Source organism: Tachysurus vachellii, chromosome 2 (assembly GCF_030014155.1).
Source record: "Tachysurus vachellii isolate PV-2020 chromosome 2, HZAU_Pvac_v1, whole genome shotgun sequence".
NCBI lineage: Eukaryota > Metazoa > Chordata > Actinopteri > Siluriformes > Bagridae > Tachysurus > Tachysurus vachellii.
Window position 1 is genome coordinate 32,227,528 of NC_083461.1, and position 16,355 is coordinate 32,243,882.

Below are 16,355 nucleotides of genomic sequence, written 5' to 3' on the forward strand. Positions count from 1 at the left end.
TTAAAATGGAAGTTAAAGGGAGCTGTTAATGGAAAAACAGATAGAACGGCTCATATGCTGGCCAGAAATGCAAAACAAAATGACCTGTAGGAACTTTAGCTGACACAGGAGTAAAGGTGCCCCATTCTACTGTGAAGCTTTTCTAGCACAAAAAAGATCTGCATGGTAGAGTCATCAGAAAGAACAAAAGTGTTTATGCTTCGCTGTGACTGTCACATGAAATAACCCAGAATGCATTTTAGAAACAGGTATTATGGAATAATTAAATAAAAATCGACTCATGGAAACATGAAGCATTGGTGCATTGATCAAATCTTATGACATCACCAAGTAGTCATAGTGCATGTTGGAGTTGGAAAAGCACACCTTCAACTCATCACCCTTTACAAGCATTTCACAGATTAGTTATTTGCTGGCCAAGCAGACAAAAGGAAGCTGATATCTTTATTTGACTGTGAACAAAAGCCATTCATCTCTTTGGGTTGTTTTTGTGATAAAAGATGATGAGTTATTTGGGTGGAGAAGTAGCCTCTAAAAATTGCAGGACATTGGAGGCTCAGTTTCCTTGAAAACTTTACGGAGAAGCGTCAAACAATCATTTCATGGGAGGAATCTGAAACCCACAAGAGAATGGAGAAATTCGAATGTTGATTGGAATGCGTAGGCATCTTCCTCTGCCAGACTCGGACCAAGAAACAATGGCTTTGTACATACAATCTACAGTGGGATTGTGCTATTGCAACTAGGGTAAACCAATGATAATCTGATATGTTGTGGAATTATTGAGGCCTTCCACTATCTCTGAAACTGGTTATGAAGCCCTCTCCAGTGTGCGTGCATCTATGAAGGTTTTTGGCTCCTTCAGTAGCTCTGCCTTTATGAAATTCCCCACTTCATCTATGTTTAGAATGATATGGTAATAAGCTTGATCATGGCAGTGAATTGTTACTGGTATATTAGAATTTATTATCTAGAGACTGAAAATGGGGAAGAGCTTATCACTGTTTTGAACATCTTTGAAAGGGAGCATTTAGGTCATTCCTTTCAAAAGAACCAGCCAATAAGTGTAAATGGCTAGTCATTTCTTTCTTATTTATCATTTGTTAAGGAGCAAATGTGGTACCTTCTTCATGGTCTTAAAGTACAGGGCACAGAAAGCCAGCTAATTCCATTCACTTAAGGTTGCAATGCTACAGAAACATAAGTAATCAGTGGCTGGATTTGTGCCATGGGAAAATGCAATAGCTTCTTACTTCAGTCATTCCCTTCTGCTGGATGGTCAAACATGGATCTAAAAGATATCTAGAAGGGTTCTTAATCAAAGGATGTGGAAACCGTTGGATATACAGTAAATGTGAAAACTGCAAAAAAAAAAAATTGTAAAAAGGCTTAAGCTATTGAAGGTGAAGTTCTTCAATAGAATTCTAATGACTCATAGTGATTACATTTTTTTCATAGCTCAGTTGAACAGGCTTATTGTTATACTGCACTTTAAAGTTTAGAATCTCAACATTTAACATGCTTGATAGGGGGTTAATAAATTCAATTTTAATGGCAGAATGAAGTTTTAATTTGGCAAGGAAATGTTATTAACAATAATCGTTACATAAAATTACCTTCAAGAAATTAAGTATTAATTAACTGTATTACTAATGTTTACGGACCTTGAGCAGAATTCTCATGCTATACAGTATGTGTAGATTTTGCAATGTACTTTATCTCTGAAATATTACTTTGAAAGGCAGGAATGGGGAAACATCAGGATAAGAGCAATGAATTGCAGGGTTACCCTGGTCCTTCTAGTCAGTTAGAGATAGCATCAAGCTGTTGCAGTGATGATGCCGGAGACAGATGATTCATGTGTGTTCCTGGATGGTGGTGGGGTTAAAGAAAACATGAAGGAAATGTGTTCCAGTAATGAATGCTTGATAAATGTCTGGAATCAAAACAAGCAAATATTTACACTTATGTTTTATTCATTGACAGACACTTACAAGCAAGACAGCAGAAAATCTAAGCATTTGGCCAATGCAGAGTGCAATGTGGTTCAGTGCAGAGTGTCATTTTACCTATACTACCCAACATCCGCTGCACATCACATGACCCCCCTGGTTACTGTATAAGCACCTCAACACATTCAAGTTTGCACCTAATGAGAACTGTGTTCAAGTCTGTACATTTCTTTGTTCTTTGTTACTTGCTGTCTGTATGTTGCACGCCTCGTTTTCCTAGTTTATGTTTCATATTCATGACATGTTTAGACTCCTAGTTTTGCAATTCTTCGTGTTTGTGATTCACTTGCACTTGCATCCAACTCTGAATTCCCTGACAGTACACCAAACCAAACATTGGATGCAGCAAGTATGCTGGAACATGTAAAGGCCATAAACCAATTATTCATGAAAAACAATAGTTCTGCAAAGTGAATTCACTTCATTTTCCGTCTTGGGACCAACTCTGGACCATCTACTGGACCAACTCCTGGAATGGTTCCCCCAGGATTCTTTTAGGGTGAAGTGGGCTTCCTCCTTTTTACCTCAGAGGTTGTGTCCCTCCTTCCCTACCCAGAAGACTGTCACAGACATTGCTACATCCATGCTGAGAACAACTCCCAACTCTGTTGAGGATATGAATCTTCCAGCTCTCCTTCCCCTTGCTTTATGGTGTATATCTATCTACCTTTTTCAGAGAATGTTGATATCCCCCTCTGGCATCATTGAGTGCAGGGATCCTCCCTCTAGCTTTGACCCCTCAAGCAACACCTTCAAAGATAATCACGGCCATTGCACCAGCTGTTAGCTCTGTTGAGGACTTGGCTAAGCATCAATATTCATCTGAGGACACCGCCTTCTGGTGTGCTCTGTTAGGGGTATCACTCATCTTGTACTTTGTTGGCCAGTGAGCCTCCATAAGGGGATTGACATTTTCATCTGATGGACCAGGAACATCATGTGACTATAGGTAGGGGAATGGTTTCATCATGGGAGTGCTGAAATTGGCGCTGTCATTCCCTGCACATCACCCTGGTACCTGATAGTACCTCTTGAGCACTCTATTTAAGCCTTGTATGTGTGCATGTTCCTTTGCCTATCATTTGTCCTGTGTTAGCTGCTGTTTGCTTGCCTCATTTTAATAGTTTCATAGTTTATATTTCTCCTAGGTTCTGTATTGTTTATGATTTTCATTTGTAAATTAACCACATGCACATGCATCTGATTCCAAATTCACTGACACAGAGATAGAAGTATTACAAGACTAAGCTTCCATCAAGGGACCAGCAATATCCGCACTCACATAGTTGTATGAAGAACAGGGAGAGCCATGACTAAACATGAGGTGCTAGTACTCAAGTGCTAAACAAATGAATCACAGTTCTAAATAAAAAAAGATGTGTAATGTAAAGCAGTGTTGAGAACAGTGGATCTTGTTTGCTCATGTGTGAATCATACATCTACTTAAGCACTAACAGTGGGTTTCAAAGGCTGCCAGCTTCTTATAAACTCTCACAGCTTTTTAAGGACACTGACAGGAAACTACAATGTCAAGGACTACCTGGAGTGCATAAATGTAAGGTGTAAATTGTAAATATGTCAAATATAATTAAGTCATACCCCTTACAATGACAATGACCATGTACGGTGGGTTGACAACATAAAAGCATTGCCCACTTCAAACCATTGAGGTCTGAAACAGCTCTGACCTTTTGGATGCTTTCAAGCACATAATAAATGTCCTTTATTGCAGACCTTTAAGGGTTTTAATTTTTCTTCTCCACTAACCTATTCAATCGGATGTTCTCAATTAAAATGAATTTATTTTTAAAATTTGTACCTGCCAAAAGGCCTTTTATAGTGAGATCAGGCTAGGGTCATAAGTGATTCATCCTTACACATTCATCCAAAGGCAAAGCGACATTCATTTTCTTTTTGACATTCATTTCATTTCCTTTTTTGTGGGAGGCAGTGAACAGAAAAATACCACTATTACTAAACTTTTAGACAGGCAAGTGCTGTTTTCCCATTTTGTGGGCGGTGTCTAAAACAGATGGTCTGTGTTTCTCTGTTGCTTGCTGAATGCATGCTGGTGGCTGTTGCTCATGTCTGAGTCATTTCATCTGTCATTTTTTCTTGTGCCATACTGTACCCAAGTAAATCTAACTTCAAACCAACAACCAGTTGATTTGTTCAGAACTGATTAGAATCAAACTTCAAGATACTCTAAAAATCATATACAGTAGATAATCATCTTTCATAAAAATATTCATGCACAACATACTTTCTGATTTATATGGCAGTATAGTTGTACCATTGTGATTTTTTTTACATTCAGCACGAATTGGAATGAATTCAAATGCAGCATTAATTAATGAAGCTGCAGTACTGTGCACAAATCCTTAGACAGAAATGGAAACTTTCCATTTAAAAGTTAAGCTTAAATCAATGACAATGTTTCATCATTAGTCTTTGCCTCAGATGCTCCATAAGTAGAGCAGTAATCATTTCTGGACACAAGCATTCATTAGCTTTCATTTCTTAAGCTTGTAATGTAATGCCTGTATGCACTTCTGTGTATATGCACCAACAACTGGGTAAATAAACTTTTTAAAACTGTCATATGATACGCTTTTTGCAACCAGATGTAGTCATGGGGCTAAAAAAAAAAAAAAAAAATATATAAATATAAATATATATATATATATATATATATATATATATATAGCACTAAAATTTCCACCTAGCGAGAAATCAGTGCTAGATGCTTAAACATGAAACTCAGCTTAGGAACCAATGCCTATTTGGGGGAACATTTAAACATGTTCCAAGACATACTTAAATGACAAAACACAAACAAAATATTGCGATATATGATACCAATTTGATTCTTATTAATTATTAAACTTTTCCTTTGGGGTTAGAAGACAGACTCTAGGAACTGGGTACTCAATTACATTCATTAAATCTAGAAAAGAGAAACAGAAGAGAAAGAGATTTTTCAGCAGTGAGTTCGTGATTTCTGTCTGTGAAATTTTTGTTTCTAAATTGTTGTTGCACATATATTCAGATTAAGGACAGAGGACGATTGTGCTGTTGATACAAATTGCCCTAAATCCTGCATGTGCTTTCCTTTTGAAAAAATCATATATGTGGAATGATTATCTCTTGCTTTGTTAACTGTCCATAGTTATTTATTTTGTATCCAAACTGTATGACAAGGCTCATGGATGTAGGCTGCATATATTGTATTTGCATAGGTGTTTGTGAAGTATTATTCTCAAATTGCGTATCTACAGTAACAGTATGCGTTTTTGCTTCAACAATCCTGCTTTTTCTTGGCTGCATTGTGAACCATGTTCGCTGTCTCACTTGGTTACCTTGAGCTGCGGTGTTCTGAATTAAATAATTATGTGTTATGCTGGCTGCACCTGTCTGTTCTATGTAGTTGCTGGAGTTGTCTACTTGTTTTGTTGGTTGTCCTACTCTAAAGAGTCCCCTAACTTCTCTCTGCAGTTGCTAACAAGCCCTGCTGCCCTCACCTACCAGGTATGTCCAGGCCTACATCCTGTTCTCCTTTTCCTTGTTCCAAATTTCTGATTTTTTCAAATTTATTTTTTAAAGCCTGGCCAATTACTAAAGCCTGATCTGAAAGATGATTTAATTAAAGCCTGAGCTAAAAGATAATTTTCTTAAAGCCTGGCCAATTACTAAAGCTTGATCTGAAAAAAAAAAATCTAAATGGCATCCTTCCGTTCTGACTAGGAATGCTTTATTTGGACTACTATCATCTTCTCAGGCAATTTATGATGCATTATGTAGTTGTGAAATATGGAAGGAAACAGAGAGCGATGCTATTGTAGATTTTTTGGACATGGCTTCTGGAAAGAAGCGAAAATATGTTGCTGTTAACCAATAAAGCCATCCATCCATCCATCCATCCATCCATCCATTTGTTTATGCCTTTCAACTTCTACTGTCCCAATAACACTAGGATATATTGGTAGCAGTTGCTGTAATTCTGGCTGCAGGACAAATTACAGATTTATATTAGCGTGATATATCTGATATGATATGTCTATAGTAACAACTTACACAAGGAATTTTATTTTAGATGCCCCATATAAATAGACTTAAAACATGGGAAATTGTTGATATATTGAGGTTTAATTAAATTTTTTGGAAGGACTTTCCAGTGTCAGTGTAGCATTGACATTCATTTTCAGTGGACTGATTTGCATCCAAAAACAAGACAAAATCACTATTACATGAATACAGTCTTCTGTATTATGAGAAAAAAAGGACAAAGTTCTTTGCCAGCAGCATGTTCAATCCATATGATTGATAGCTTTGTTTGTATCTACATACATGCCTATATGTCTATTTTCCACAAGATACACAATATCCCTTGTCCACCTGTCTCCATGCCTCAAGCTTTCAACACTGTCAAACAAGTCTCACCTCCAACCTTGTGAACAGCCCAAGAACCTTTGGTATTGGTCAGATAAGCTGTCCCTCAATGATCCTAATTTCACAGTGCAGGCAGGCATTATTTGCCTCACTGTGTCCTATACTGGAGTAATTATGTAAAATGCATTTTACTGGTATAAGTGTTGAGCTTATTATAGCATGGTGTCACTCTGGCTTTTAGGAAGAGAGCATGTCATTACATATAAGTAGCGTTGTGTGCCGTGGTCTGTATGGTGATCACAGGGCATGTGTGATCATCACAAAATGCTACGATCGGGCTGTGTGTATATGTATTGTGTGAAAATGGCTGTTTGCTCAAAAGGTGCTTGTTATTCTAGAAGGGAAAAACATCTTTTTCACTTTCTGCAGTGAAATATTTCAGGAGAAACTTTCAACAAACGTACATAACCACAGTCTTGTGTGATTAGTCAATATTAAGATGTCTCTCCTATTAATCAGTTTCTGCATATTAGATAATGGTGGTGTGTTTCTCTCTTTGTCTGTGTGATGGTCTATCCATGTGACATTGTTATTTGTGCAGCTTTCCGCCCAAGTGCTTGATGACTTTGATGATGAGGACATTGGATTTGGGCTGGTGGATGCGAAGAAGGATGCTGCTGTTGCCAGGAAGTTAGGTAATGTTTTCCCAACAGATCCACTAAACCCAAGCACAATTAAACCATTATCCATTTGATTTCCTTTTCGTCTCAGAGTGGACATAAAATGATAAAAACAATATTAAAAGAATCACTCTTCAACCTTTGAACATTTCCAGAAAGTAAAGTGCTGATATACATTGTTAATATTTACTACCTTGATTTTTTTTTGCTTTTAATGTAGTGTTACAACTAGAAACTGAGCTATTAGTTATTTGGACTTGTACTACAGTGTCATTTGGGATTGCACTGTTTTCAAAAAATCTTAAAACAATGAAAGGAAATTGAATTTTTAATATTGAAGATATTAAGAGATTATAAAAATGAAGAAGTCATTATTTAAATGTATGCAAATTTGTGCTTCTGACTATGTTAACCTCTTTTGAACAAAATATATTTTTTCCTTGAGTCTTTTTTTGCTAAGTGTTAATCCCAGATCACCAGGTTTTACTGTACACAAACAACTGGAGTCCCTTTTGTGTCAATAATCACGTTCAAGGGGAGTAAATATTTATGCAAGCTACTGTATGTATAGGGCTGTATAATTTGCATATTCAGTGTATACTACCCTCTAGTGGCAGAGTGACTCACGGCATGTCTACAGTTCAACCTGGAGCAGGACAGCACTGTCTTAACTATGTGACTAGTTGTCTAATATAGAAGCCGAAAATCATTACATATCATGCATACATTAAAAATATGATGACAGATCTTTGACAGATCTTTACTATTATTACACAGGCATAGAAAAATAATTTGGGAGCCAGTTTGAGAACCAGTGCTGTAGAACACAATGTAAAATGTAATCCACTCAGCTATATTGCATTTGACCATGTGCTGCCTCAAGTGAGACAAAATTAAATGTCAAGTACCTTAATGCAGTTTTCCAAATGTCATTATGTTCTTATCCTTATCATACTTGTCAGTGGTGCATGTCTCCAGGGCAGGACAAACACATTCAGTCATGTCATTCAAAATAAGACAATCCTCAAAAGAAAAGCTCGTTCTCTATTATACAGTAATTAAACAGCCACATGTTAGAATTGATTTTTCCTACACCGTTCATTTAAAAGAAGTACAATGTATTCAGCTAATATCTGGTGAGATGTATTCAGTTCTGACACAATTTCCTTGTTTCACTCTTTAAAAATAGATCGATTCATTATTCCCAGCACTGGTGTAATTTTTCAATATTTTAGTAAGGTTGCATGTTAAAATGCTAAAAGCTAAAATGATTTCAACTGATTTTCTTCATACTCACATGTATATGTTGATGACCCATAAATTGACCGGTTCATACATCGCACAGTTGATTGGTATTTGATGACAACCACAAAAGCCCTATAAAAGGTTCTGAAGTCACATGTAAATGCCTTAAACAACGTTCACAGGAGGAAGATGTGGAAAATGTATAGATCTGATGCTCACATGTGCATTGTATACTCATTTGGCAGTAGACAGGGTTCAGAATGGGCTCTCTGACTGGTCTATGACAACGCAGCACTTCTGACACCTTTCTATCATAGCCAGCATTACTTTTTCCATCCATTTGTTACAGTAGCTCTTCTGTAGGATCAGACCAGACAGGCTAAAATTCACTCTCCAAACGCATCACTTTCTGCCCATGATCTTTCATTAGGTGAGCTTAAAGATGCCTAACGGATGGAGACTAAGCTCTTGTTATGTATTCTCAGTTGGCTTGAGGTCTGATGTTAATATCGTGTAACGTTTTTACATTTATGGCAGACACCCTTATCTAGCGACTTACATTTATCTCATTTGTACAGTTCAGCTTTAAATGGCAGCATCTTGGTGGTCCTGGGATTCGACATTCTCATGACCGTCTGACCTAACCAGTTCAATACCTTAATTTAGACCACTTCCATATGCAACATACAGTGTTATTATACAACTCTTAGGTACTTGGTTTTGATCTGCTTGAGGTTAGCTTTGAAACTTTGTTTTGTATAGATTTTAGCATATTTTATAACCAAACCCAGACTTATACATTAAAAGAACTGTACTGGACTGATAATTGTTTTATTCTGGGCTTTTATTATGATTTGATTTGAATTTTTGTATTTACTGTAAATGTGGGACATGTTCTTCAATTTGAAAAAAGGAAAAAAGTTCAGTGTTTAGTCCTGGAATAAATGTACCAACTTTTCAGGATACAATTTATTTTACATTTACATTCATAGCATTTGGTAGATTATTTAGATCCTTAACCTAAAACCTAATTATAGAAGTGCACTGAAAACTCTATTAAAGAATCGACCATGATGACTGGCTCAAAAGATCACAGACAGATTTAGTAAGTAACATTTCAAGACAAGCACAAAGACAAGATGTTTTTTGTTAATTTGTTTGTTTTTGACTGTATTAAATAATACATACTAAGTATGCCCCTGATTTTGAACAGGTTTGGATGAAGTCGACAGCATTTATATCTTTGCCGATGACGAGATCATTGAGTACGATGGAGAGATGGCTGCAGAAACGCTGGTGGAATTCCTCTATGATGTGAGTCATTCTGATCATAGATTGTACCAAAATACTTATATTGTATGGCCAAAACAATGCATGTGCTTTTAAACCATAGCATAGGTTCTTGATTCTAATTAGTAAGGAAAATTGTCAGGACATTGCAGTTTCATAGTACCAAGAACTGAAAAGTCGTATCAACTTAAAAAAAAGAGAGACTGGTGGAGAATTTTTTTTTTTTACAACTGCTATGTTCTAGAAACTATAAAAGGACAAATGTATGATGTGGATTTGGTGCTCAAACACACCACCGAGTGCTTTGACATTCCCAAGTACATTCCATTCATTCCACTTTATTCCCGTATTCTATAATACCCATTATTCATAATTGTGTCTAAAAGGTGCTCTAAAATCATAATAAATAATGTAACATCCACACTGTATGTATGTCACATCTTCCCATTGAACTTCACAGACCACTCCGAAATGCAGGGCATTCTTAATACTTTTTATTCACTTAAGCATAATAAAACAAAACCATTTTGCTAGCTAGCTAGAAAAATAGGTATTAAGGATTTGTTGTTATTAAGCAGACATTACACTTATATGGCAAAAAACTGAAACTCATATATCATAACCCCATATAAACAAAAGGTTTGTACATTTCAACTGAACAATGCACTTTTCAGACCATTAGATAAAACCATTAACAAGCTAGACAGAAGTAAATCTTTACATCACTGATTACTGATAAATCTGATATTGTTTTCCATCCTCTTAGGTTATCGAGGATCCTGTGGAGATCATTGACAACGAAGGGGAACTAAGAGGCTTTTTTAACCTCGATGAGGATATCAAGTTGGTGGGATATTTTAAGAATGAGAAGTCCCGACGTAAGTATTGCAAAGTAGCTGTATATTCTTTGCAGGTCTATTTTGCTTAGTCTTCTGTCTGCTGGTTGATTAGATAAGTAATTGAGACAGTATGTAGTCATCCATATAACTCAAATATTATTCATTTTGCAGACTTTATTGAATATGATGATGCCGCTGAAGAGTTCCATCCGTTCATCAAGTTCTTTGCCACTTTCAGTTCAAAAGTAAGCAAAACCCAGACATTCCATTGTATTCCCATTTTTGTCTTTTTTATTTTAGCTAATACTGAACCTTTACAAAGGAATTGCATATAATGTATTGTAAACAAAACTAGTTATAACTTTTAGTACAGTATCTATTTCTATACTACCATATCTGTATACACAATAGATACCTGGCATTATTTATATGGTGGATCAATTTTGATCACAGCATCTTTAGTGATATGAGACAAGTCAAGAAGCTTTTATTTATACTGAATATATCTGATGCAGTACATGGTGAAATGAAACAATGTTCCTCTAGGACCCTGCTGCTACATAACAATACAGAGCTACAGAGAGAAAGAAGTAGTGCAACCTTGTGCAAATAGTGCAGGACAAGAGACAGTGCAATCAGACAATACAATACAATACATTACAAAACAATACAATACAACACAATACAAGACAGATACAAACAAATAGCACCAACCAGTGTACAGCATGTATGAATAAGGATTGTATTGTAAACATATCTAGAAGTGTGACAGCAGCGGTTTATATCAGCAGCAGTTTATAGGAGTTTATAGCAGCAGTAGTGCTTTTGAGGTTTTTAATTCTCTAAGTCATTGCTGAGGTATTTTACCCAATATACCCAATTTCTGAAAGGACATCCTTACCTCAGTAAAGATGTGTTTAGCGCCTGATTTCTGCTGCTGTACTTTACACTGGAGGTTAAATACTGATAAGAATATTCTAAAAATATAAAAAAATTACTTTAGATTGTGTATTTAACCATGCATAATCCTTAGGTCAGTAACATTATAGGTACATAGCATCATTCTACTTCTTTCTGAAAGCAGTGCACAATAACTTTCCTGATGGTATTACCATGTCAGTGTCACTTCAGCTGTCATGGCAGTGTGCTATTTTGTTCATTTTCCACTGGGAGGCAGTAGAATTGCAGACAAATTTTGTAGAGTGGCAGACAGGCAATATCCTGGAAAGTTAATCTTCCTATCTTTCAATGATGATCATTTTTGATAATTAAATCACTACCTAAAAACCTTTCCTGCCTGGTCCAACACAAGAGTCCGGAACTGTGTGCAGATTTTGCCCAAATAAGACAAACCCTTTTTTTGTTTGTGATTGTAACACTTATACTGAAAGGAAAATGACAGCATTGGTAAACAACACAAAAATGAACAATTCATCAATCAATCAAATCCACTAAAAAAATTAATGGACCACAGTATCAACAAAGCCAGAGAAATATGCCAAGTCAAGAAAGCATCTAAATAGTCAGGTTCCACTGGATCTGCACTGTCTGTAGTAAACCTGATGACTGAATCTGAATTCTGAGTGTTTCCTTACTGTCCATCTGTGCAGATTGCCCATAAACTAAAACTGGAAATGAATGAGGTGGATTTTTATGAACCCTTCATGAAAGATCCTATCCCAATCCCAAGCAAACCTTACAGTGAGGATGAGATAGTTGACTTCATCGAGGAGCATGAAAGGTAAGTCATAACAATAGGAAAGTAGATTTATATAACAGAACCATATAACAATATTATTATTACTGTAACAGACCTAGTTACTTATTTTGGGGTAACTACAGACCTGGAGACATTTTTTATTAGCAGCAGTTTTCAAGCAATATGACTGTACAGATTAATGTTTATCATATTTTAATGACTAGTCAAGTTATGAAACTATACCATCAAGCTGACTGGCTCCCTAGATGCCGGTGCTGCCGTCTATCCCTGTTTACATAACTCTTTGATATCTCGGCTAAACTCCCTCCTTGTCCTCATCATGCAGCTAGAGTCCACCTCCCCAGCACTACCTGTGTATCTCCTGCCTTACCTTGCAGCAGCAACCTGTTCCTAATATCTCAATTCTTTTGCAGGTTCAATAGCAAGTTTCCGTACTAAGACCAAACCTACAAACAGTCCATTCCCATTCATAGAAGCTTATTAAATTAGTTTCAACAGTTGCCATGACTAAAATATGCTTTATTCAGCTGAGAACGACATGAGAATGTTTTTTATTTTGGTCCATTAACGTTAATTAATTTGTCTCTTTTTAATTGCCTGTAAATGGAAAACTGCTTCTCTTTCCTTCAGACCAACTCTAAGAAAACTTGAACCCCACAACATGTATGAGACGTGGGTAAGCCTTCTTAGGCAGAAAAAATGCACATATATTACTTTAAGTCTCACGTATTTTAGATTAATTTACATCTTTTAGGTTAATATGAGCTATTCAAATTATCAAAATAAATAAATTCTGGACTATTTATTTATTCCTTTATTCCTTTGTTTGTTTGTTTGTTTGTCAGGAGGATGACATTAATGGGCAACACATCGTAGCTTTTGCTGAAGAATCCGACCCTGGTAAGTTGAATGCATTAAAGAGGATAAGATATAAAGACATTTCTTTTTCCACTGTAAAACATGATCGCCACATTAAGTTATGCAAAATAATTTCTTCACTTTAACTTCAAATGTCATATTTTGAATATTGAACTCAAATTCAATTTGAGGGAACTTGATGCTGCATCAGGACTGACGCTATGGGAAACGTTTCTTTGAGGAAGTTGTTTCTGAAGCTATGTGTGCACATGCCAATTTAATGACTCAGGAAGGACATGTGACGAAGTGATTACGCACCAGCAAGTCCATATACTGTACTGTAAGAGCAATACTACAGCTTCTTTGTCTTCAGAAAGCACTCTGTGTAAGTTTGTGTCGATTGTCAGTCCCTCCTCTGATCTGCCACCACAATCAGTGGCATACGAGGAGCTCCTCGAATGGGTGACATGCGTCTAAATTTAATTTAGATTTGCCTGAAGAGGAAGTTAGTGCTGTCCATTCTAAGCTAGACGACCACTTTCTGACTTCAGGCTGCAGACCACCTCCATGCAAGCAGCTGCAGGTTTTCCCAGACCTCCATGCCGAGGCGTCGAGATCTTGGGGGAATCCATTTTCAGTGCATCTTTTAACCCCGGCCATGGATGACTTTTCAGCCATTATAAGGCTTGAAATTAATGGGTATGGAGCGATGCCTGAGATTGAAGATATGCTTGAAAGCTATCTCTGTCATACATTGCCCGCATGGAGGAAGCATGTGCTTCCATCAAAGCCTTGTACAGCTCCTTAATCCTTTGTGGGTAACGCCAAGCGGGTGCAGCCCTGCACACTATGGCAGTTTTGCAGGCCTACCATTCTGACCTGCAGAAAGATCTCAATGGCGGTTGAGGGATTGTACCCTCAGGCGGTAGCTGAGCTCCGCTGAGCCAGGGATGTCACGCTCCATGCCACGAAGTAGACGGCCCACTCCGTACAATGGCTGCCACAGAGAGGCACATGTGGCTCAATTTAACACAGATTAAAGACAAGGATACGTCTTTTCTCCTGAACACTCTGATTTCACCTCAGGGGTTGTTCGGTGACATAGTGAGTACTGTCGTTCAGGGATTTTATCCCTCGCCGTGGCGAGCAGCCTGGGCTATCTTCCAGCCACACCCAACCCCCTCCTAGCTCACTCAGTGTGGTGGCCTGTGCCCCCCGTCTAAGACTAGGTAGGCCGGTCATCATGCCAAAGTCCAGTACCATCAGGCAAGAGGGGACATTAGGTCTGGATAAGATTGGGATAATATGGGATAAGATTAATCGAGGAGGGATTAATCCTGATGCTTGAGGGCTGGGGTTTATTGGAGCATCCTTTTCAGGTAGGCTTCCCCTACTTCCTGCCCTGCAGCCTCCGGCGCCTTGGGGAACAGTAGTGTCTGTGCCTGCTCCTCCTCCTTGCATAGATCTGTACTCTGGGTACCTGCCAGTGAGCTGTTTCAGGGCACCCAGGAGATCTGTGCAAGGTTAACACCACTCTTTCTCCTTCTCAGAGAACCACCTTTCTGGGGGTAGTTTGGGACTCCACCACAATGTGGGCATGTCTGTACCCCGCACGGGTGGCTTCCATCTTGTCAGCAGTGAAAGCTATTTGGCTAGGCCAAAGGGTGCTTGGCCTCATTTCAGCAGCAGCCAACGTTGTGCTTTTGGGTCTTCTGGAGATGAGGGCCGTGCTTCTAGCATTGAAACACTTTCTCCTACACCTTAGGGACTACCATGTCTTAGTGTGCACAGACAGCACTGCAGTGGTGTCCTATATCAATCATCAGGATGGTCTGCATTCCCGCCCCCTGTTCAGGTTGGTGATGCAGATTCAGCACATCTTTCGCTGAGAGGGATTTTCATCCCAGGGCATGTACATCAGGGGCCAGACTTCCTGTCGAGACAGGTGCTGAGCCCTGGGAAGTGGTGTCTCCACCCCACGTGGTTTAGTGAATTTGGCAGATTTTCGGCCGGGTAGAAGTGGATCTGTTCACCTCCAAGGAGTCGACCCACTGCCCACTGTGGTTTTCCTTCTCTCAACCGGGCTCTCATCTGAGGTGACAGAGATTCTATTGAGTGCTAGGGCTCCCTCCTAGAAAGCTGTATGCTCTGGTGCTATAAATGCTGTCAGGATCCTGTTCACTGCCCGGTCGGTACAGTGCTGGAGTTCCTGCAGTCTTGCTTTTCTTGGGGCCTGTCCTTGTCTACTATAAAGGTATACATGCCTGCCATGGTTTGCGACCAACAACTTCTCAGCGGAGAAGTTTTTGACCCTAAAGATGGCTCTGTTCCTAGCTTTGGCCTTTCGCAAAAGTGTGGGAGATGTGCAGGCCCTGTTGATCGCCCCCTTCTGCCTAGAATTTTAAATAAACTCCTGTAAAAGTGAAACTTAAACAGAAATTGAAACTCAATTTGTTGACACTTCAAAAATGTACAGTTTGTTCTGTTCATGAGTTGTTTGTGCATGAAAATCTTTTCACAGGCTCCAGTTACATTTATTATTTGAGCTTTGGATGTACTAAATTGTGCATGCAGTAGCTATTCTCAAAGTGACATTCAGGCTTAAAAAATAACATCAGCGGTAATTATGCTCATACAGAAAAACTCTGTGTTCCATAGACCTGGATATTTAATCAGCTTACGCGCTTTATTTGTGGGTGTTATCATGGTTCACATGTTTTTCCACACAAAAATGTTAAGATAATAAGTATACTTTAACAATTTTTAACAATTTTCAGATGTTAAAAGCAAGGGAGCAAGCATACAGTATATTTTAATTTTTTTATATATTATCTTGTGATTAACATTTAACCTCTAATTAGATGGTTTTGAATTCCTGGAGATTCTGAAGGAAGTAGCCCGTGAAAACACGGAAAACCCTAATCTGAGCATCATCTGGATCGACCCAGATGACTTCCCCCTGGTGAGTGTTTTCATAACATTAACACTGACCCTAATCCCTGATCTCTTATCCTAGACACTGACCATAAACTCTTCATACAGTTCTCTGAAGTTCAAGAGTTAGCTTCTTGCATCTACTTGTTAGCGTATAACTATTATAATAATATAAATAAAATAATTTATGGGGTGCTGTCAAAATGACAAGCAATCACTATATGAATAGAGGCTGCTTGTATAAGGAATATAAATCTTCAAATTTTTAGAAAAGATCAGATCAGCTGGTGACTTTGGGAGTGATATTTTTCCATCCATGCATTCTCTACATAGCTTATATAATTCAATTCAAAATTTTCAATTAAATTTTATTTGTATAGTGTTTTTA

At 37.9% G+C, this 16,355-nt stretch overlaps 1 protein-coding gene across 2 annotated transcripts in view; it reads left to right on the forward strand.

Annotated features, from left to right (window-relative positions):
- The window catches only part of casq1b (calsequestrin 1b), a 28,280-nt gene that overhangs the window by 9,036 nt on the left and 2,889 nt on the right, over positions 1–16,355 (forward strand). The window contains exons 2-10 of one of the 2 annotated variants that reach the window (XM_060864310.1): positions 5,508–5,540; positions 7,003–7,096; positions 9,540–9,640; positions 10,383–10,494; positions 10,627–10,700; positions 12,066–12,196; positions 12,806–12,851; positions 13,021–13,075; positions 15,895–15,995. In XM_060864310.1, coding sequence (XP_060720293.1) covers positions 5,508–5,540; positions 7,003–7,096; positions 9,540–9,640; positions 10,383–10,494; positions 10,627–10,700; positions 12,066–12,196; positions 12,806–12,851; positions 13,021–13,075; positions 15,895–15,995 — 747 coding nt within the window. The remainder of the gene's footprint in view (positions 1–5,507; positions 5,541–7,002; positions 7,097–9,539; positions 9,641–10,382; positions 10,495–10,626; positions 10,701–12,065; positions 12,197–12,805; positions 12,852–13,020; positions 13,076–15,894; positions 15,996–16,355) is intronic. The other variant, XM_060864311.1, reaches the window with a different exon arrangement.